We start from the raw sequence: 25,113 nt of genomic DNA on the forward strand, positions 1-25,113 counted from the left end.
AATTTAAATAATAAATAATGAGGAATTAATTTTTTTATATATTAGAAATAAGGAGATTAAAAATACAAGAGATCGCAGAGTAGGCCAAGCCTCACACCATCAAAAAAGAAGTATATACAACGAAACAAAAGAACAAAATCATGAACCAAGACACCTAGTAAAGCACATCATCTCAAGTGTCCACCCAAGCCATCTTGCCCATGGAGCCATCCATCCACACTATGCTTTTCTGATATTGAATTTGTTTAAGCATTTAAACCATCTCACTAGTAGCATTCTGAGGTCTTCTTTTAATCTCCTTGCTAATTCTGCTGAAGGTTTGATTGAAAACATGTATATTATCCAAGTGCAACCTCCAGAAATATCCATTTTTAACCTCATTCGCAAAAAAGGTAGCATGACCGTCCTTGAGCAACCTTTTGAATTTAGCCTCGTTGATTTTCATAGTCATTTAAATCTCAGTTAATAATAATCAATTAATTAAATGTTAATTAATTTAATTATTTAATTAATATTTGAGAAAATTAAATGATGCAAATATTTGATTTTTAGAAGAAATAAGATGACCAATTGATGATTTAATAAAGAAGAATTATTTTTGAAATGGTAAGTCATTATATTTTTAGATGTCTAATTTGTTATAATGCATACATCTCAATTTTTGATTCTTAACTAAAGAAATTGATACCTATAAATTTATATAAAATCCTCCAATAAAAAGACCATTAGAACATTTTATTAAATAAAAAATATATAGATTTTGATAATCTACCAAAACCTCTCTTTTTACACAATGTACCTATTCTTACAATATTAATTTTTAATTTTTTTACCACCAAATACTTCAATATAATCATAGGGTAAGTAAACAAATCCAAAAAAGTATCCTACTTGGATTCAGCAACCCCCCGCGCCTCACGCCTAGAAAAATAATAATTGCAGCTTTGTTCCTTAATACCACTCAATTATAAAATTAAAGGAAACATGGGGCCTACCGTCACAATGCATGATTTTCAGCTACCTTTATAGGAAGCCCACAGGTAAACGAAGACCCTGCCCTCAAATATTCTTGTATTTTTTTAAAAATGGGTACCTGATAACACGGTTGTTCTGACCCATCGAAAAGGTCATCGGTTCAAGAAATAAAATAAAATATTGGTTATAATAAAATGTCATAATCCGAAACCTTCAGGAAGCCACGGCAAGGAAAAACAACAATACGCATATCTTATGTTTGAAGGACGTTTTCCTCAACAGAGGTGCCCTCAATAATACAATTCCTTGGCGAATTTTGACAAGCCGCCATATTATATCGTAGGAAAAAAGGTTTCCGATTATACCGGCATTTTCGAGGTATGTTGAAAGTTTTTGGAAAAATCGCCGCTGATTTCATCTATGCTTGATAATCTTGAGAGTATGTTTAAATCAAAGCCTGTTCTGCCCGTTCCCGTGACTTCGATGATAAGTTCCAGCTGTCTTCAGAGTCTGGTGTGATTTGAGCCTCGTGGAGTTAAATTTGGTTGAATTTTCGTCATTTACTCATTAATTGATGTTGTTTCAGCTATTTTGAGTCAATAGTGGTGAAGTATTTGTTATCTGTTGCGTTTTGCTGATGAAATTTCTTACTTTGGGAGATAATATTTTACAAACTGGTGAATGGCCGACCGATTATATGTCCTTCCTGCCTTTTCCTACCACAGGGCTGCTCCTATTTGACAATAGAGGTTAATGCGCCTAGAGCCATGAAAAGACAAAATTCCTTGATTTTACTATTGTATGCACGGTTACAACAAATATTGAAGGTTTTGCAACGGTTAAAATGAAAAAAGATATGATCTTAATAATAAATTTACTTGGATTATTCAGGCTCAAATATAGAGAAAAATAAGAGTCGGGAAATTTCCGTTGCTTTCCTTCTGTATGTAAATTCTTAATTAATTAGACAAACTGATCGGTTCAATACAGGGTCTGGCTGCCTAATTTTGAGGAAATTGCTGTCTTTTTGTGGTAATGTCAATCTGATTCCCTGATATAAAAATGTGAGTGAATCCTGTTGATCGCAGGGTTTACGCTGTTGACAGGCTTGATAATGAAACTTGTGTTTTTTCCTATAGTGTCATATTTTATGCCTTTATAAGTATTTGAACAAACTCCAAGAATTTGACCATTTCCAATCACTTGACCTGTTTTACTATGAAACGCAGGTTGAAAATTGAAATACATGGAGGAGTTAATACTAGAAATCGTATCTGCTTTTACTGTTAAAAATTAAAATGGAGGCTTGGACCAACGATTTTTTGGGTTGAACTCTTGCAACGTGTTTTCTATCTATCAAAATTTATGCGTGAAAGCCCTTTGCTTGTAGGGTTTGGACCTTCCTCCATTGCAATGAATTACCGATATAAACTTTGAAGCAATTTTGAAGGAGTTTCAACATTCCCGGAGAAAATCGGTGTCTAGGAGGTAATCAATGAAATCAGTCTCTACAGATGCCTTTATTGCTTTCTGATCAAATCTCTGTTGGTTTTAAAACGATTATGTCCATTTCTTGGTGCAATTTGAAAAATAAATAATTTTTTTACTGCTTCATTGAATATATTGACACATAGTTCTGGGTTTTATTTATTCTAATTTGTCTATAATATCAGTCACTGTGATGGAAACTGTTGATTTATTTCTCTAGATATGTTTATCTCTTTGACTGAAGAGCTTAAACAATCGTTGTAAAGGCAGGGCTGACAAGGGTTGGAGCTTACTGTAGTATGGTTGGAATGAAGGGTGAAGTACAATTAGAGCCTTCCAACGAACAGGAAGTTGGTGATGTGGACTCAGTTCCTCTTCTTCAACCACCTGCAATTGTATCTGCCGAGAAGGATAGTGAAATCCATGATGAAGAAAGCGATACCTCCTCAGCTGCTTGTTGCCGTATTTGCCTTGAGTTGGATGGCTCTGAGCCAGGTAATTTTCTTTTATTATTGTCTTGTTTTCTTCAATTCTTGGTTGGTGACACTTCTTAATTTACCGTAAACTGAGTAGCTGTGTGTGGTTTAATTTTATTTGCATTTTGTAGTAGAGCCAAGCATGTTAGGTGTTTCTTTTTGTGTGGATGGGAGGCAGAGGTTGAGGAAAGCTTATTGCTCACCTTGAGATAATTGGTCATTATCAATGCATGTATATTCCTTTTAGGTGACTCAGGATTTGCACCTTTTTGTTGTACATGTCACCCAGAATTTGAGCTTGCACGTGACCCCTTCACATGTAATTTGAGGATTTGAAGCTGAGGTTTACTAATGAAAACCCCAAAGCTTTAACACTTGAGCATGACCTAATTAATATTGGGATTCCTCTGTCATACTGCACTTGACTAATAGTTTGAAACTTCGAAGTACTTTAGCCTTTTTGTTATCAAATGTTAATAGTCATTCATTTGCTAATTGGAATAGCATTTTGAAGCCAATTCCTTTTTGATTCCATTTCTGAGTTTTCAAGGTAATTTAAAAACAATTTGATGTTTCAGCTCTAGGAAACAACTTACAAGCTATTCTCCCTCAATCCTATCAAAATAAATTAATTTATCTACAATGCCTAAATATTTAAACTCAAATCAGGCTTCAACAATGAACAGTTTCGCCAAATTTGTGTTTGTCACAATAATTGTCCATTGGATTGTTATGCTTCATTACTTGTTAATCCCTTTTTAGATATCTCTTGTATGGCACTATTTGCAAATTGAACATTGACTATTTGGAGTATCCTGTTGGCTTTCATGTGATGCCATGCCATTCTGTGTGGGCATAAACAGAAATATGAGCTATTAATGGAAGGAGCAATTGATTTTTTTTTCAATCATTTTGGGTTCAGATTTATTTCCTGATGAAAAAGATAACCATTTAATTGACTGTTTTTTTTGCTGATATACTAAAATATCAGATGATTGATATATCATAGGAGAGTCTATTTAAACATTGACGTTTACTTTCCCTAATTTGAAGAGCCCATGTAAATTATTTTTAGCAGAGCTCAAGATATTTAGCATTGAAGGCTGCATGGACTTACGTAATGAACTGGCAAAGGTGGACAATTGTTATAACTTAAGGGTTGCAGAGTCCTTGTTTCCACACCAAGGATCAGTAGTGGATGATCATCCTCAGCTTGAGAACAATCATAAATATCCTTATATGAGCTAAAGGGTCACAACATAACTTGTAGCTACTCAGTTTTTTTGTATTTGGGTTTCATTTATTTGAAGAGTGGTGGCAGCCTGCACTATGCAGACCTACTTCAGTCTATAAGCTCATGAAAAATGAGGAGGACCTCGATATAATTCTCTTTATTATCTTCATAAAAAGGGTTAAGATTAAAACAGTTATTTTGATTTCTCAACTGAGTTTAAGTCGAGACTCCAGACTGTTGATTTTTGTAGTTGGATGCTTTTGCTCTTTTACTGCTAATCAAGTTGAGAATAAAGTATATCATGTAGATATTCTATTTCAAGAAGCTTGAGTGCTGCTTTCATTGTTTGTAAGCTCTGCATATTTTTTCTAAATATCTATACCAAATTGCCTTAAGTTTTCTTCACAGCTTCTAGGGAAGTAGTGTCCTAGTTTTCCTACCCCCTTTGCTTGTTTAAATGTACACACTCAAGAAGTTTCGGTTACTGATTGTTTCCAGATATCCATCAGCATGATGAAGCTTTAGATTATGCATTGTTGGGATAATGTAAGACACATGGTAATAAAATCCTTTACCAAAGGTAGTAAATGGAAAATATGACACTGTAATAAAAGCCTTTACCAATGGTAGTAAATGGAAAATATGATTGGTTTCAGGGGCGGTGAGGTTTTAGAAATTGCCCATCTTCATATTTACATATTCTTTAGAAATTTAGCAATGAGACGCTGCCGATTATTTAAATATCATAAGAGAATGGGCATTGGTCATCATCATTCACCAAAAGCATGCCCACACATGACTTTAGCTACGTATTATCATCTTTGCAAGCTGATGCTAATAAATTAGTCATAAACTTAAAACGATATAAAACTATCACTTGCACCCAAAAGAGGTGCAAGGGTTACGCTCATTCAAAAGTATTTCAAGCAAAAATGCAATCAAGCATATTCTTTATTGTCTATATAATATTGTTTAATGCTTGGAAAGTATTTGTTGGGGGGTAAAAATTCAAATTAAAAGAACCAACATAAACTTAAAAATTTCTGAAAGGAAATCATCCCTTGTTTACATTTCACTCGCTGTGGTATGTTTATTTCAGCATTTCAGTTTTCTATAATGAGGCTACAATATCCTTGACATAGTGTTGCCGCTACAGTGCTGATATAGCACCCTGTCATTATAATAAGTATTTCTAATACCAGTTTGTACCAGCATATGAATTCTTGCATTTTTATCTGTGTTGCTGGATCTGCATATGTAGGCCATGAATTGGATTCAGTTTTGAATCAAATTCGGATTTTTATCATATGAAAGCTGCTATTCCAATTTGTTTTTCAATATTCCTATATTTCTCTGAGTTTATTTTTGCAAAATATGATTGTGAATGCTGTTGCACAACATTGATTATTCAGCAGTTTATGGTGACAGTTGTACGTATCAGATTACAGTATTTACATACATGTTAATTAGGTTGATTCATTATATCTTCTTGCATCCATATTGAGTACTGCTGTATGACAGTAGTTTGTATTCAGTCATTTCTAGTTTGATTATGTTGGATTTGTGTGCTCATAGTTTTGTGAAAGGGCTTCGATATGAAATAATTGTGTTAGATGTTGCTATTCAATATTTCATACGTACTGAATGGATAGAGATTAAAAAACTATAGAGTTCACAGAAATATTAAAAAGGGACAACACAAATATTAATTTATCAGGTTTACAGTTTAACTTTTCATAAATGATAAAATTACAATTTCTTATACAGTTTTTACAACTAATTATTCAAGTAATATATCATATTTGTGCTACCATACCAAAATTTTGGCACATGATTCTCTCCTCCTAAACTGTCATCATGTCCCTCCATTCCTTTATTCAAGACTTTATGAAACTATGTTATTTTGCTCCACTATGGTAAGAGTCAAATATTTATAACCATTGTGAAATTCTTCATCACTTCAAACAAAAAATTGAGGCATTAGTAGAATCATATCTCTAAATATTTGGAGCCATTCTGTTAGTTGAAAAACCTATTTATCTAAAGAGCACCATTAGAAGGAGACACACCTGGTTTTCTTCACTGCTTGCATCTATAAGTTTTCTGGATTTCTATTTTGCAAAAGTTTTTAATCCAACTTTTACAGAAAACTTGGAAAACAGAAAATTGTCTCTCTTGGAACTTCCATGCAACATTTAAGTTTTAAACCTTTCTAGATGTTGAATTCATCCAATCTTGTGATTCATTCTTTTGGAGATTTTTTTTAATTACATAACTATGGACTGTAAAAAGATGGGAACATAAGGCAAGCAAAGCATTTCTTAAGAACCAGTAATTATTCCTGATTTTCCATATGACCATAGACTGCAAAAAGTGTTGTAGCATAGAGAAAGAAAACTGGTTCTTGCAATTATTGTTCATAACTGATGGGATGAAGTTTTGTACATCCTGTACAGAAGCCTTTAGTATTTTTGAAATCATACTCTGTACAAGCAGTTATCAATCTTTCCAACTTGCGCATGCAATACAATTGATAGCCATGTCCATTTGCATAACCATTAAATAAAAGTGAATGCAGAGATGAATTCTATGGGTGGATTTCAGATTATAATAGAACTCTGTAATATCTACTGATACCTCTGTCAGTTTTAAATGAGTTGCATTCATTTACCAGTACCACCACCCTGAATTTCTACTTTTCTTTCAATTTCAAAAGTTTTCTAAGGGTCAAATCTGACCATACTTAAGCTTATATTATATCTAGACAGACATTAAATCTATTCTTGACACTAATTTCTAAGCCCTAGCTGACTGCATTCGAGTCAGTTTATTTGGCGTCTGGGCAGATTACACAGAACCAAATAGCGAGTGAAAAACATACAGAAGAAATAACACAGAGAAATAAATATTTGATTGTCTATTTGAAATTCAATTAAATTCAGAGATTGGATTATATTTGATTTGAAAGGTTGGATTATATCTGATTTGAATTCATTCCAATTTGATGGATGGTAAATGTTTTTTTAACAGACAACTGCTAGAAAATTGTTTTATGGCACTTGTTCCGGGCGTGAGCCGGGTTCTGAGTGAGAACCTACACAATATAGCCTATTGGCTAATAAAAGATACAATTTTTTAAGAATAAAAAATGTAAATGCCACTGAAAATCAAAGATTGGTAGCTTCTGCCACATGAGGGTAAGTAATGTAATGTCACATCACTACTTCCATAATTGAGTTATGGAGCAATGTTTGATATTATTTACAATGTGCATGCTGCACATTATCTGTTCCTGAAATGGACCCAAAAAAAAAAAAAGTAAATTCCAATAAGAAAATAAGATTGGTAGTTTTTATTATATAAGGTAAGGTAATGCCACATCAGTACTTGTATAAATGAATTATGGAATCAGCGTTTGATATTCTTTATAATGTGCATGCTCCACATTATGTTTGATGCTGAACTGGATAAAAAAGGTCGAACAGTGATATTTAAAATAAGCTACAAAAAGTTAGATAAGAGGGCCTTTACATTCCTTTACTATGATTTGACACCCACAACATTGCTTCTGTGAATCTGGAATAACATCGCAGTGGCAGGGAATAGCTACTGAAATGGCAACATTTTCCAGTTATCAAGAAGCACAATTCTCAGGTTAAGAGCCTCGATGGATGCTAGAGAAACAATAATTTCTTTAGGTAGCAAACTTGTGTTTTTTTAAACAGCTGTTGTGCGGAGCATTTGTTGAGAAGTATTGAAATTTATTCTTTAATATTTTGAAACTCATTATATATATAAAGATTGCTTGATTGCACACTATAACACCATTTTCTTATTTGATGATCTTTGATGTTTTATGATTTAGGAGATGAATTGATCTCTCCTTGCATGTGCAAAGGCACTCAACAACTTGTCCATCGTTCATGCCTTGACCACTGGCGATCTGTAAAGGTATTTTATGTGTGTTTATCAGTATCACATGTTCATTTTTAAAGTGAGCAATGACAATGCATAACTAGCATTATAACGTACCTTTTTTTGGTGTCCAGGAAGGTTTTGCATTCTCACATTGCTCAACCTGTAAAGCCCAGTTCCATCTGCGGACTGAAATACCTGAGGATTACTCTTGGCGTAAGCTAAAGTTTAGGATTTTTGTTGCACGTGATGTCCTCCTCGTGTTTTTGGCAGTGCAAACAGTAAGTGATAGATCTTGGGGGTTCTGCATGTTAAATTTGTTTATATAACTACTACTCCGAGGGTCTATTAATAGCCACCAAAACATATCTATGCTTTTATGTTTTTCTGTGCATTTTCATCAGGTGTTGGATCATTAATACAGATCTTTGTGTTCCAGTAGAAATGTTGCAACTATAATAAAATTTGAATTGTCAGTATATATACACACATAATATAATACATTGCTTCTTATTTGAATCCTTCTTTGTATTTGTTCATCTACCCTTTTGTAGCACATAGGATAGTACATTCACTGTGTTTTCTTCAATTGTTTCAGATCATAAACATTTGGTATATGAATATGTGAACTGTGGCTATGGGTCGAAGTTCTCTTCAATTGTTTCAAATCATAAACATTGGGTATATTAATATGTGAACTGTGTATGGGTGGAGGTCCAACTGTCATTTGAAGTTTTGGATATGGAGATCAAGCAATATACATACATGCATACATACATACATGTCCTTTATACATACATGCATACATACATGTCCTTTATAATTTGGCCTATAAAGCATCAATAGACTGTAATCATGTTATGATATAATATCTTCGTTATTTAGCCGAGTAGCAAGCCATCTCACTATACTTCCCTCAAATTAAGGCTTCATTGAAAGCCAACTAAGCTATATCCACCAGTCATGTGTACATGAAGATGTGTATATGGAATTTTGAGAAATTTAGATGACCTTTTGACATTGGAGATCATTAGGAGATAATTTCCACAGCTAGTCAAATTGTGATATGAATATCAGGATTTAACTGTGTGATATGAATATCATGAAACATGGGTCATCGAGTTTGACTCAAAATCACACAGTTAAATCCTGATATTCATATCACAATTGGAGATCATGTTTAGGAATGACCGTTCGGATCATGATAATATGAATTTTAATTCATTATTTACAAATTCATTGGACATATATAATGGGAGTAAGCATTCACAATAGCTACCACCCCAAACACTATTCAACACAATTACTAACTGCTGAATCTAGCAGGATTCTCTAGCAAAAGCATGGCTAAAAATGATGTGGAATTGGATAGAGCATCTCACACAGCTGAGCTTTGACAAGGAAGAACCTAGTCATAAATTACTCACCGAGTAAGGCTGATTTATGTGAGATTGATAATTTACAACCAGTGATATTAAAGCAATTTCTTTGCATTCATCCGTTGAATAAGAGAGAACATGAAAATAAATATGAACATATACAAGATCTCACTTACTGATTTGAACTTGATTGTCTTCATGGAATTAATGGATCCATAAATGTTTTGTTTTTTGTTGGTTAGTCATCATTATTATGGATTATCCAATTAAGGTTGATGATCAAGGCCATATGAATTTTGGAGGATTACTCCAAGTAGCAGGGAACTATGGCATAAAAGAGGAATGAAATGCTTATCGAGTCATTGATTAATCATCAGATCATCAGCTACTTGTAGGTGTGCTTGAGATACCTGTTTGTGTGTTTGAGCTACTTGGTTTTTTGTTTCGGCCTTGCGGTTGAGCTACTTGGTTGCGTGCTTGAGCTGCTTGGCTGTCTGGTTGAGCTACTTGGTTGTGTGCTTGAGCTGCCTAGTTGTCTGTTTGTGCTGGTTGCTTTTCCACTTCACCTACGTGCTTGTTCTGAGACAGATATATGCCCTGATACCATTAAACATTCAAAAGGGTCGACCACTATGAAGTTTAATTATGGCAACTTCAAGAGTTTTAAGGCGCTTCATTGTAATATTGACAACGTCTTCTAATTTTGATGCTTGATGTTTTTTAATAGTCAATTCTTTAATTTCTCTTATGTGTGGTGCAATGGCTCGAGTTGTGAGTGTGGCGGCTCCTTTATATCGACAACTTTCTAATGTCGATTGGTATTTAAGAATTTGCTTTGATTTTAGAAGGAAATTGATAGATTCTTCTTCAGCTGAGCTTTTTTTGATGGAGGTGTTTTTTTGCAAGTAGTAGTTTTTTAATGCTAGAGCCGATGTATGGTATTTGGAGTGCAGCATAATTTGTTCTAGCAATTATTGGGCCTTAGAATAAGGCGGTCAATACACAGTGTTTAATGCAAGAAGAAAACACATGGACAGGGTGAACAACATCCCCATTGATAGCATAACTGTGCACTAAATATAGAATATATAGTTGGTTGATGTGATTGCCTCTTCTGGATGGTTGTTTTTCCACACACAATGTATGACAATTGTCATCTATTACTTAATAGTCAGCGCTCTCAGGAGTTAAAACAGTGGACTTTAGCAAAGGATCTTTACTTGCTGATTACATGGGTGAGTTTTCATACCAATAGTAACAAAATATCGTTCCACCTGTGAAAGTCTTGAGCAGACTAAGGATTGTGTCAGAGATACACAAGGAAGATACATTGAAGAGTGCTACCTGTTTACTGTGTTGATGTAACAACACAGTCAGGAAAGATTACACATCCAGAAGAGACTTCATGCATAATAATACCGAGATTAATATTTTTGTTTTATTGCAACTCACTCGATGATACTAAGAGATTGGAATAATTCATTGACTAAATGGGTTTGTGATGGGAAGGCTTATGGCAGTCCTCCAGGATTGATGGAGCTGTGCAGCTGAGGAAAAGTTAGGTGTAGAAACAGAAACAGAAATCAATATATCAGGCATGGCTGTTTATTTGGGTGTGATGATTTCCTAGGAAGAAGGACTGAAGTCTTTTATGCATTTAACTCTTTGACGATATATATGCTTGAGCCGGTGATTGAAGTGATATGTTTAAAGAGAACTGGTCAATAGTTGTTTCAGGTTTCAATGTATTTTTGAGGTGATGCTTAAATGAAGTTGTTGCTTCAAGGATGGTTGGTGTTCTTCGGGAGTTGGTACAGCCTTAGAGTCGGTTAATAAGAGCTATTGATGTGCAGAGGTTTTAATCTCGAAAGGCTCGGTGTTTGCTTCTTGATGTTTGCTCTCTAATTTATGTGGTTACACATGTTTAAAAGTTTAAAATACTTATTCAAGTTCCCTCCTCTTCAGTATTTTATGTGTGCTCTTCAATTAGTATGAACGTATGATTCCTTTGGAAAAGAGCTTAAATACTTGTTGATCCAAATTGCACACATGGATTATCATGAAGGGCTTGCTACAAATAGAGCATCCTTATTTGATGGTTCCAACTTCCAACAGATCTTTACTTTACGTGGGTGAGTTTTCATACCAATAGTAACATAATATCATTCCAACTGTGAAAGTGTTGAGCTGGCAGACTAAGATTTGTTTCACAGATACATGAGGAAGATACATTGAAGGGTGCCTGTTTACTGTGTTGATGTGAGTAACAACACAGTCAGAAAAGATTACACATCCAGAAGAGATTTCATGCAAAGTGATACTGAGATTAATATATTTGTTGTATTGAACTCACTCTTACTTGATGATATTAAGAGTCTCTCAAGAGACGGGAATGATTCATCAACTAAATGGGTTGGTGATGGGAACGCTTATGGCAGTCCTTGGGGATTGATGGAGATATGTGGTTGAAGGAAAGATAGGTGTAGAAACAGAAAAAGAAATCAATATATCAGGCATGGCTGTTTATTTTGGTGTGATCATTCCCTAGGAACAATGACTAAAGTCTTTTATTCATATAACTCTTTGACAATATATATGCTGAGCTGGTGATTGAAGTGATTTATTTTAAAGAGAACTGTGTCAATAGTTGTTTCAGGTTTTAATGTAATTTTGAGGTGGTGCTCAACTGAAGTTGGTACTTCAACTGATCGGAATTGATGCTTCAAGGAGGGTTGGTGTTCTTTGGGAGTTGGTACAGTGTGAGAGTTGGTTAATAAAAGCTATTGATGTGCTGTGGTTTTTTACCCGAAAGGCTTTTTCACGTGAAATTCAGTGTTTACGTCTTGATGTTTGTTCTCTATGTTCTATGTGGTTACACGTGTTTAAATTTTATAAATACTTATTCACCCCCCTCCTCAGTATTTCATGTGTGCTTTTCAATTAGTATCAAAGCAGGATTCCTTCGGAAAAGAGCTTAAATGCTTGGATGTTGATCCAAATTTCACACATAGATTGTCATGAAGGTCTTGCCATGAATAGAGCATCCTTATTTGATGGTTCCAACTTCCACCTATGCATTCTAGAGTGTTCAAATGCGTACTTATCTAATATATCTTGGTTTTTATGTCTCAAGTAGTGTGAGGACTAGTTACAAAATTCCTCTATTTCCTCCAATCGATGCTGATCGAAAGAGGGCTTTTTGAAAATAATGCAAAAGCTATGAATGCAAATCTTATGTGGTTCGTTAGAGACAAAATTTGTGAGAGTCATACATTGCCATACAACTTACGATATTTGGGAGAAACTTTACAAAACATATGGAGGAGATGATAATGTTCAAGAAGGCAAAGCTTTAAAGTCTTAGAAGAAATTCTGGAAGTCTCAGGTTTCAGGAATAGGAAAATGTTGCTTCCTATTTGCTGCGAGTAGATGAAATCGTTAACACTGTTAAGAGATTAGGAGTTGAGGTTGAGGAGTCCACTGTAGTTAATTTTTTTTAAGGTCTCCTCCCTTGCATTTTGATGCAAAGGTTCCATGATTGAAGAGATGATGGAACTTGATAAGTTGACTGCTGATGTGCTTCATGGCATTCTAACAGCCTATGAGGTGACAAACTCTGATTCTTCATTTGAAAAAGAGGCAGCCTTTAAAATTTTGATGAAAGGAAAAGACAGAGAGTGTATGTCCAGTGAAAGTTTTGATGAAGAATCTGAATTTGAAGAGACATATTTCATAACGAAGTTGAAGAAAGGTTCAGGTAAATATAAAGACAGTTGCCTTTCAAGTGCTTTAATTGTGGTCAGGTAAGACATTTTGCTGCTAAATGTTCACATGCAAAAAGTGAGGCTAGCAACCATGGAAAGAAGCTTAAGTCGAGCAAGAAGTATAAGGGAAAAGAGAAGAAGTTTTAGAAATCTAAAGAGAGACTCTCTTCTAAAGAAGTAGTTCATCCGATTTTAGTGATGAAGACTCTTGAAGTTAAGAAATATTGTTCATGGCCATAGAGGAAGTACATGATGAAAATCAAGAGTATGAAGATCATATTATTGAAGAAGTAAATCCTAAAGTGGAGCCAATTGTTAAGATTGTTAGCATGTGTGAAATTTAATCTATGCTCCTTAATCTGTATTCAATCTAATATTGCATGATTGATTCATAATTTCATATATATATATATATATTATTGAATCTAATTATGAAATATTCCTTTGAATAGCCGATGTAATATTCACGTCAAATATATTATCACCAAATGTCGATAATAAATTGTCATCGGCTGTGACAATATTATTATTGACAGCCGATTACACTTGCTATCGTTATATTATATCCTTAACAAACTGGTAGCACAACATACATGTTAAGCGATCATCGTGACCTTTGGTTGAATGGTTACTGTGCATAGTCACGTCCTCTCCCGATAGGATGTATATAGATATGTTAAACTGCAGTGAAGAAAGGACCAATAAACACGGCAGTCCTCTATCATCGCAGTCTACAGTTCATACTTGCAATATATTAATCCACTCTTCATTTCAGTGAATAACCTCATTCTTAATAACATCATACAATAAGTACATAACAGTTTTACTGCAATACAAATTCTGCATTATATATTCATATTGAATTGAGATTTACACCAATCAGACTTCTGAATAGTAAAACTTTACATGGTATCAGAGCCAAATTGGTAGAGAAATCTCAATTTTTTTAAAAAAGGAAGAAATAATGGCAAATAATGTCAGGGTGGAGGACAGACTTGAAGGTGCATCAAATTTCTTCTCTTGGAAAACTCATATCATTACGATTCTGGAAGAACTGGAACTTGAAGAATACATTGAAAAAGAGATCTCAATACCTCAAGATGAAACCAAAAAACTCACCTGGAAAAGACGTAATAATAAAGCAAGGAAAATCATTGTTGATTTAGTTAAAGATCACATCCTTCCTTCCATTTCAGAGATCAAAAGTGCATATGAAGTATTCCAGACCATAAAAAATACATTTGAGATAAATAACTCAAGTAGACTAATCACCTTAAAATCCCAATTACTGAATACTAAAATGGAAAAGGAGACTCTATTCACTCTTACTTTGAGAAAATTTCTAAAACGAAGAAACAATTATCTTCCATTGGAAACAAAATCAAAGATCAAGAACTCTCATTAATAGCTCTAAGAGGGCTTCCAATGTCTTGGGATACTTTCATACAAGTTGTAAGCATACCCTCAATTCCTACTTTTGATCAATTAAAAAATGAATGCATAGCACAAGAATCAAGGCTAATCTCCAGAGGGATCACTTTAAATCAAGAGGGAGAAAATCAAGCTCTTGACACTGTCTCAAATAAAAGGAAGAGGAAATTCAATAATAACAATAAAAAGAAGTTTAATAAAGATCATTCTCATGTTAAGTGTTTTAAGTGTGAGAAAATAGGACACACCTTCAGAAACTGTCCAGAAAGAGAGAAAATTCTAGCCTCCCTTGTTGAAACAAAGGAAGATGAAAATCAACTATACTATTGCGCACTTTCAAGTGAAGTAAATTCAAATAAAGAAGCTTGGATTGTAGACAGTGGTGCATCTTGTCACATCTCTGGATTCAGAGATATGTTTGATTCATTTGGAACTCATATCATTGAAGGAGTTACAATTGGAGACAATTCTACCTATCTTGTAAAAGGTATTGGGACATGTTCTATAAAATTAAAGGATGGAACTACACTTAATCTTAAAGATGTCTTATTTGTACTATGCATAAAAAGGAACCTAATTTCTATCTCAAGTCTAGCCGATGATGGATATCATGTCACCTTCAACAAAGACAAAGTACTATATTGCATAATAACTCAAATATGAAAAATGCTATTATCATAGGGTCCAAATTTGGAACATTATATAGAATAAGCAATATTCAAACTCAAGCTCTTAGTCTTGAAACTTCCAATGTTAATGAATTATGGCATAGACGACTTGGGTATATTGGGTTTAGTTCACTTCATAATTTAGATAAGATAACTTCTGGTACTCCTAAACTAGACTGATCTCATAGAAGAACTTGCAAAGGGTGTGCTCTAGTGAAAATCATAAAAAAACCTTTTCCCTCTAGTGAACATAAGTCAAAATCAGTTTTGGAACTAGTCCATTCAGATCTTTGTGGACCTATGCCCACACCTTCTCTAGGAGGTTTTCTTTATAACATATCCTTCATTGATGATTTTTCTAGGAAGACCTGGATCTATTTCTTGAAAGTCAAAGAATCAAATGAAGTTCTATCAAAATTCAAAACCTTCAGAGCAGTAGTAGAAAATCAGACAAGTAAAAGGATTAAAACATTAAGATCTGACAATGGAGGAGAATATACATCAGATATCTTCAAAAGTTTTTGTAATTTTGTTGGGATTAAGAGGGAGTATGCAGTACCTTATAATCCTCAACAAAATGGAGTCGCAGAAAGGAAAAACAAAACTATCATTGAAGCTGCAAGAGCTATGCTACATGATCAAAATATGCATGGCTCATTTTGGGCAAAAGCTTCTAAGATTGCAGTATACATTCAAAATAGATGTTCACATTCATTTCTAAAGAATACCACACCTGAAGAAGTCTTCTCAGGGATCAAACCAGATCTAAGCCATCTTAGAATATTCGGATGTCCAGTATACATTCACATACCCAAAGAAAAGAGGACTAAACTTGAACCTTCTGGGAAGAGAGGTATATTTATAGGATATTGTGAAAATTCCAAGGGTTATAGAATTTACATTCCGGGACAAAGATTAGTTGAAACAAGTAGGGATGTAATTTTTGAAGAGGATTCTGCTTTAAAACTTTCAACCGGCATAGAAGATGAACCAATCTTAGATGATGAGGAAATTAGACAAACTGAAAATCAGAGGGAGCATACACCTGAAGAGAGAGAACCAGATATAACTAATGGGAAGAAAAGACCATTATGGGCAAGGAAGATGCTTGAAAAAAACAATGTGGAACCAAATGAGATCTCAAAAGAAGATAAGAGAACTCGAAACCAATCATGTTATACTACTCTTATAACTGAGATAAACAAAATCAAACCATCTACAACTAAAGAAGCCCTAAAGTCCCAAGAGTGGAAAGATGCCATGGTAGAAGAATACAATTCCATAATTCAGAATGATGTTTGGGATATTATATCTAGGCCTAAAGACAAAATAGTTATATCTTCAAAATGGTTATACAAAATCAAATATGCCACTGATGGAAGTATTGAAAAACACAAAGCTAGATTTGTTGCTCGAGGATTCTCCTAGAAAGCTGGCATTGACTATGAAGAAACCTTTGCACCAGTAGCTCGTTACACTTCTGTAAGAACAATTATTGCAATTGCAGCATCAAAAGGATGGAAGATTCATCAAATGGATGTAAAAACTGCTTTCCTAAATGGGGTCATTAATAAAGAAGTCTACATAGAACAACCTGAAGGGTTCACCATAAAAGATAAAAAATTATATGTATGTAAACTCAAGAAAGCACTCTATGGTCTCAAATAGGCTCCTCGAGCTTGGTATGAAAGGATAGATCTACCTTTCCAAACTTGGGTACTCAAAAAATGAAGTCGACTCTAACATATACTTCAAAACCACAAATGATGGTATGGTAATGCTTGTTCTATATGTTGACGACTTGCTAATAACAGGTGATGATAAATTAATTGAAAAATGTAAACAAGATTTGATAGCTAAATTTGAAATGAAAGATTTAGGGCTACTACACTACTTCTTGGGGTTAGAAGTTAATCAAAAGAAAGACTATATTTTCTTGCATCAAGGAAAGTACACCCAAGATATTCTGACCAGATTTGGAATGATGGATAGTAAGCCCTTATCTACTCCGATGGAAACAAATTTACACAAGCTGAAAGAAGCATCAAAATCTGAGGACATTGATCCTACACTCTTTAGACAAATAATTGGATCTCTTAGGTATCTTGTAAATTCCAGACCTGACATATGCTATGCTACAAATGTCTTTAGTCATTTTATGTGTAAACCTAAGAAGATCCACCTTATGGCTGCAAAACATATATTAAGATATTTACGAGGATCTATTGGTTTTGGATTAAAGTATGAAAAGGTTGAGATATATTTGGAAGGATATACTGATTCAAATTGGGCAGGATGTTCATCTAACCGCAAGAGCACTACAGGTTGTTGCTTCAGTCTTGGGTCAGCTATGATATCTTGGTTCAGCAGAAAACAACCAGTTGTTGCCTTAAGTTTTACCGAAGCCAAGTATGTAGCCGCTTCTATGGGAGCATGTAAAGCAAATTGGTAAAGAAAACTTCTATTTGGGCTATTTGGAAAACCTCTAAAACCAACTGTGATTCATTGTGATAATCAACGTTGCATCAAGCTATCAGAAAATCTAGTTTTCCACAATCGATCAAAGCATATTGAGACTCCCTATCACTACATAAGAGACATGGTTGGCAGAGATATCATTAAATTGAGTTATATCAATACAAATGAATAGAATGCTGATATTTTCACCAGACCTCTTGCTTAGTTGAAAATTGTATACTTCCGAGAAAAACTTGGTATGATATTATTGTAAATGCATCTATTATTCATGAATACAAATTATTTTCTTATTTTTGCTTGCAAGTTTGTATTGTGAAAAGTGACAACTTTTCTTGAGAAAGGTGACGACCTTTCATGTGTTCTGATCCTATGATAAAGTGACAACTTTATTTTAGTTGATCTATTTTCAAACAATGGTTGAATTTGTTGTTGTCTTTTGGACTGGATTTTGCTGGACACATTGATAACCTTCATGGGTCTTTTGGGTGATAGCCGAACACCATGAAAACCCATTGTTTTGAAAGTTTGGGTTATCCTTGTTCTTTGGGCCGGATTTTGCCGGACACATTGATAACCTTCATGGGTCTTTTGGGCAATAGCTGGACACCATGAAAATCCATTATGTTTTCCTTCTTTTCTCTCTCTCTTAGCTTAAAACATAATGATGACTACACTGATTATGTAAGTTAATCTTATTTCAAATTTCCCTTGCTAAAGAGGGAGTGTTAAGATTGTTAGCATGAGTGAAATTTAATCTATGCTCCTTAATCTGTATTCAATCTAATATTGCATGATTGATTCATATATTATACATACAAATTATATATATATTATGAAATATTCCTTTGAATAGCCGATGTAATATTCATGTCAAATATATTATCACCAACTGTCGATAATAAATTGTCATCAGCTGTGACAATATTATTATTGACAGCCGATTACACTTGCTATCGTTATATTAATATCCTTAACAAACTGTTAGCGCAACATACATGTTAAGCGATCATCGTGACCTTTGGTTGAATGGTCACCGTGCTGAGTCACGTCCTCTCCTGATAGGAAGTATATAGATATGTTAAACTGCGGTGAAGAAAGGACCAATAACCACGGCAGTCCTTCTCTATCATCACAGTCTACAGTTCATACTTGCAATATATTAATCCACTCTTCATTTCAGTGAATAACCTCATTCTTAATAAAATCATACAATAAGTACATAGCAGTTTTACTGCAATACAAATTCTGCATTATATATTCATATTGAATTGAGATTTACACCAATCAGACTTCTGAATAATAAAACTTTACACCAATGAGTGTTTTAGATGAATCAAGAGACATTAGAAATAAAAATTAGAACTTGAAGTTGCTGCTACAGGAAGAGGATGAGGCAGAAACAAAGATAGCTAAAACTCTCGGAGAAGCAGAGTAATTGATAGTTGATTTGAAGGTTCAGGTTGAAGAAGCAAAGAAAATTAAAAAAAGAAATAAAAAATCAGCTTAAGCCCAAAGAAGAAATCTGTGAAAGACTTGAAGCTGAAATTGTTTCACTTTGATAAATCTGTTTTGAAGGTTCAGGTTGAAGAAGCAAAGAGAATAAAAGAAGAAACAAAAAATCAGCTTAAAATCAAAGAAGAAAACTGTGAAATACTTGAAGCTGAAAATTTTTCACTTGGATAAATCTTTGACAAATTTGAATCATGAGATGATAACTCAATTTTTTTTTAATGCCCTTGGACAAGGTCATTGTCTCACAAAGATCATCTACTGATAAAGGCAGAGTTGGTCTTGAAGAAGTTCAAATTTCAAGTGTGCAAAAGAACAACATAAGACAAATATTGATGGCACAAAGGATTCATCATAATAAATCAGAAATGATGCTTTCAAAAGGTCTCCCATCTCAAGATTAACACATACAAACAGGTTTAATAATTTTTTCTTTTGTGGTTATTGTTTCTCTTGCAGTTATATCAACCTAAGTTGCCGATTTGGGAATGGATTTGGGTTTGGGGTTCGGGTTTGTGGATTTGGGCAAATTTTCTTTCCCCATTTGGGTTAGTGAGTATATATATATGCAAAAAAAGAAGAAAAGAAACTCGCATAGCTGTAAAACTAAGTCATTTCATAGTATGAATATATCAATGTTACTTGATTATTGATCAATGGCAAATGTCAAAGATAAACATTAAATACTCACTTGTTAATCTTAATCTATGTTAATGTTGTAAATAAAATCATACATTGAATTACTAAAATGCAAAATGGAGTTTCAAAACATAGACTATTTCATTAGATTGATAGATAATAATTTAGTTTAATAAAGTTTGAAACATGGTGATAAATTAGTCAATGACAAATGTTTAATAGTTTATTGATGGTTATAGACTCATAGTATCTGTTGTCAGTAAAGTTATAAGATAGCCGACGGGTAGATTAGCATGTTGTCGGTAATTATTATGTAGTCAACGAATATAATTAATTCTATTTGTTGGCTACCTAAATGCTAATTTTTTTTTTAAGGTCTCTTCCATTGCATTTTGATGCTAAATGCCCTCTTATACCCAGTAGCAACCTCAAGATCTTTGTATGGTGCCACTCTACCAGGAATAGAAAGTATTTCATCACTTTAATACTGGGGAGAAAGTGCATATGCCAGGAGGTGTAAAGGTGTAGTCATCTTGTTCCATCGATGTAGAACAATTTTCTTCACCTTATTCACAAGGTATCCTCTGGATCTTGCTCTCTCCTCTGATTGAGCTGGGATGTCAAATGGTGTACATGTAAGTTATCTTGATGTATTGTTAATAACTTAATTAAAATAAAAAATCAAAATCTCTCAATAAACAAGGATGATTTCATTCTTTCTAGCACGGAGTCCATGGCATCATATATGTCCCCCAAACAAGGTTCATCAGTGTCGGCATATCGAAGCATAGACATGATTGGCTTGGTGAGTTCTAATACATAGTCCACCCTATTCCAAAATCATCACTCAAGATCATATCCTTTACAGTTTTAGCCTTTTCTGTATCGGCTTGCTTCCATCCACCCCATTTGTTGCTAATAACCATTTGACACAATGCTTCTTTGACCCTCACAAGTTGTCTAAGGATGATTGTGTGTGAAGCAAACCTTGTTTTAGCAACCTATTACCATGAGAATTCAAATTGTAAGTTAATACAATAACACATTTCAAATATCAAATATGTAAACAACACAAAAAATATGTATTCAATTGTGTAAAGTATGAAACAAAATGATAAATGAAGCTAAATAAAGTTCAAAATTTAACTTCAATAATTCCAAGTGGGAGAAAGTTTTGAAAATTGCTTGTGACATGTGGTGGTTTGTCACAAACATTTGGATCTCCTCACTCTCATGCACTTTTTTCACCCATTCAATTTGGGTGCCAATTGCTTTCATCACCAAGTTCAAGGAGTGGACGATGCATGGTGTCCAAAATATATGCTCATATCATGCTTCTACCAAAGCACCTGCAGCCTTACAAACTTTAGCATTGTCCGTTATTACTTGGACAACATTGTCAACTCTCACGGACTGTATGGATTTAGTGAGAAGTTTGGCAATAAAATTTGCATCCTTTACTTGCCCTTCACAATCAACTACCCTAAAAAACATTGCCCCCTTGGGGCAGACAACAATCACATTTATTAATATACGGTTTTTGCAATCTTTCCATCCATCAAAAACAATGCCCAACCCCGTTTGGATCCAAGAATCTCTTATTGGTTTGGGGAGGTTTTCTACATTCTTTCTCTCATTATGCAATATGGCTGTTCTCAACTTTTCATATCCAGGGGCTCGGTATCCACGAGGTGCTTCATTTATTGCTTGCACCATCTCTCTCCAATAAGGTGATCTCACTAGATTGAATGAAACCACTCCTAATGAGGCAACGCCCAACCTTTATGTCAGCAATTTCTCTCTTTTCATTTTGAAATGCCTTATCTAATGGGCCTCTCTTGTGGGATGGGAGTGTTTCTATTTCATCTTCTTCCGTATGGGGTAGGTAGGAAGGGATGTGGTCTAGTGGTTGTTTGAGAGGGTGGTGTTGGTGGTTTTTGCTTTGATCTATCTTTTTTCCCCTTTGACACTAACCTATCAGCCTCTTGTTGTTCTTTTAACATGCCCGCTATTTGAGAAGCTGACAACCCCTTTTTACCTCCCTTTGGGGGACCCTCACACATGCTAATCCCTTGACCTACTGGGCCTATCAAATAGTGTTTAAACCGGTAATATGAGCTTCTCTCAATTCTTGTTGTATACTTACACAAAGGAGAGCTTTTATCAATTTTAAATCTTTGGGAGCCCTCCCCATCCACTAAACTTTGACTACTCATTTTATGATTCTTGCAATCTATTAAAATTTTTTTAAAATTTTTTTTTTTCAGAACTTATACAAAACTTGATAAAAAATTAGAACAATAAAAAAACTAAAACCAAACTATGAAAGAAGTGAAAGTAAGGATCAAATGCATACCTGGAACACTCGGCATTGATTATTTGAAGGATTTGAGACTCCACAAACAATCTCTACAACCTTCTCTTCAAACTTGCAAAATGGCCACATCAAAATGAGAGAGCAAAATGAGAAAGCAAATGAGAGATTAGATGAATGAAAAGTATCTAATATGCCTTCCTTTAGGGTTTGAAGAAAAATAAAATTAAAAAACTCATTTTTAAAATGCTTTTTGGACCACTTTATGGCCTCACATGCCACAGGTCCTCCCGGATTTGCCCAGGTCCGAGCAGGGTCCCTGTTTGGAACTATGCGTCTGCCCGGGTCTGCACTTGACCCTAGCTCGAATCCGGACCTGGATGAATCCACACCTGGACCCCAGCTCCAAGGTTCGAACACGGTAACTCAGATTTCGACACATGGCAATCAACTGTACAACGTTTGAAGGAAATGATTTCAGACTTATGAGTAGAGATTCTTTTGCACTCCCAAGGAACTACAATGTTATATGTTATAAATGAAATAACTATGGTCCCACAACTAAAGTTTATAAAAGTGGAATTTCAGATTTCTCAAGATAAACACAATGTTTGAGAGAGAGGACAAAGAAGGTTACCAAGGTTTGGAGGAAGAAGAAGTTTTAGTGGAGGCTTTGATTGTGGAAACAACTTTTGTTGCACAAAATAAAAAGGAGATATCATACATTGATGGTGGTTGTTCTAGGCATACAACTAGAGATGAGCAAGTTTCTCACTTTTAAAAGCACTAATAGAGGTAAGGTAAGATATGGTGCTAATACATCTGCAAAAAGCAAAGGTAAAGGTACACTTGTTTTAGAAGATGTTGAGACCAAGTTGACAATGTTTTATGCATAGAAGGTCTATAACACAATCTATTAAATGCTAAGTTGTCGTATTCGCTCACGGACAGCCAAAATCAGAAGTTGAGTCACTCTGAAGTCAAATGCGGTTCGAATTCGGGTCAAATTCACTGTTTGATTGATGAATTCGCTGCACACTTGATAAAATGGACCATCGTTGAATTTGGGCATATTTTTTAATGAATTTCCTTTTAAGCGGTTGAACCCGGGGTGACTTTGGGTGACGTTGACCGAATGTTTGATGACTTAAGGCGAAATTGATTAATTTTGTTGTCTTTTCTGCTTGCACAACAATGCATGGCAATCACAAAATCAGTACCAACAGCGATCCTCATAATCAATGGGTGGGCCTCACTAATGTAAAACCAACGATGATCACATAATCAATGAGAAACACACAGAATGAGGTGTTGGCAGAGGGATGCATGGAATGAACACTGAAAAGAAATATACTTTCTGTTGTATCTGCTATGTCGTTTTGTTGTGCTATTGACATTATTCAGCAGAACAAAGAACTTTCACAGTTAACATTGATCAGTTTTCTACGGAGCGTTTCTTCATTCGGGTGGAAGTGATGTATTGTGGACTATGCTACAAATATTAATTACTATTAATTTTTTTACACTACAATTATATTAACATTTGTTTTATGATATTTGTATATTTATTATTTAACATTATAATATATTTATATTAAAATTATCAGTATAATAATATATTATTAAATTAAGATTGTAATATATTATTTAATTATATTTTAATAGTATAACATATTATAGTCTTAATGATTATAATAATATATTTAGATTTAAAAAAAATAAAAATGTTGTACTGGCAAACCCAAAATGAACCCGAACCCAGCCCCCAAAAAATTCAAACGAATGTCGAACCCGCATCTGAACCGACAACTTAGATTAAATGTGAGTCAATTATGTGATCAAAGACACAATTTATCTTTCAATTCAGATGGTTGTGAATTATTAAAAATGGCAAATACATTGCTGATGCAAGCAGGGCTGTTAACAACCTATATGTTTTTGATGATATCAAAAGTGAGATGTTGGGAGTGATTTCACTCCATCCATCAATTGCTGTTTGGACTTAGGGAGCTGTCACTGTCATATTCTTTTAGCCCCATTTCAGTTATGCAGGTTGGTCTTTGTTATTGATGTCAAAAGGAGTAATAAGTCAGGGAGTACAGTACTATTTCAGATTTATTTTTGTTTCAGTTTGGTTTTAGATGGAGTTGCCATCAATGACAAAGAGGTAGGGTGTTGAATATTTTTGTCAAAGTTTGATGATCAAGGTTATATAAATTTTGGAGGATTACTCATAGTATCAAGGTACTATAGCATGAAAAAGGAATGAAATGCTTATCAAGCTGCTGATTCATTGTTTTCATCAACTACTTGGTTGTTTGCTTGAGCTGCCTGGTCATCTGTTTGAGCTGGTTGCTTGTCCACTTTACCTGCTTGATTGTGCCAAGTCAGATTATATGCCATGTCACCATTAAACATTCAAAAGGTTTGACCTCTATGAACTTTAATTGTCATGGATTCAGGTGTTTCCATTATAATACTGCTGTTGTCTATTAAATTTGATGTCTGACATATTATTACAGCCGATTTTTTAATTTCTCCTATGTGTGGTGTAACAGCTTAAGTTGTGATCGGGATGGCTCCTTTATGTTGATGACTTTGTAACGTATATTGGCATTTAAGAATTGTTTCTGATTTCTGAAGTAAAACAATAGATCCTTATTCAACAAAGATATTGTAGATTGAGGTTTTTTTTGTGAGTAGTGGTTTTTTAATGCAAGAGCCAACATATGGTACTTGGAGTGCAATGTTATTTTTTCCAATTTCTGGCAATTACTGGGTCTTTGGTTAAGGCGGTCAATATACACTGTTTAACACATGAAAAAAATCACAGGGAGGGGGTG

At 34.3% G+C, this 25,113-nt stretch overlaps 1 protein-coding gene across 9 annotated transcripts in view; it reads left to right on the forward strand.

Moving 5' to 3' along the window:
- The first annotated feature begins 1,174 nt into the window (after nt 1-1,174).
- Nucleotides 1,175-25,113, forward strand: part of LOC149545176 (RING/FYVE/PHD zinc finger superfamily protein) — a 29,901-nt gene continuing 5,962 nt past the window's right edge. For 2 of the 9 annotated variants that reach the window (XM_089790555.1, XM_089790557.1), the window contains exons 1-5: nt 1,175-1,353; nt 2,366-2,463; nt 2,730-2,958; nt 8,039-8,124; nt 8,223-8,369. In XM_089790555.1, the coding sequence (XP_089646681.1) occupies nt 2,763-2,958; nt 8,039-8,124; nt 8,223-8,369 (429 nt within the window). In that variant the 5' untranslated portion in view covers nt 1,175-1,353; nt 2,366-2,463; nt 2,730-2,762. Of the gene's footprint in view, nt 1,489-1,965; nt 2,008-2,204; nt 2,464-2,729; nt 2,959-8,038; nt 8,125-8,222; nt 8,370-25,113 lie in introns of all 9 variants that reach the window. The other 7 variants (XM_089790554.1, XM_089790556.1, XM_089790561.1 and 4 more) reach the window with 6 other exon arrangements.

This window comes from Cupressus sempervirens, chromosome 7 (assembly GCF_028749045.1).
Source record: "Cupressus sempervirens isolate cs-2001-9-10 chromosome 7, ASM2874904v1, whole genome shotgun sequence".
Taxonomy (NCBI): Eukaryota; Viridiplantae; Streptophyta; class Pinopsida; order Cupressales; family Cupressaceae; genus Cupressus; species Cupressus sempervirens.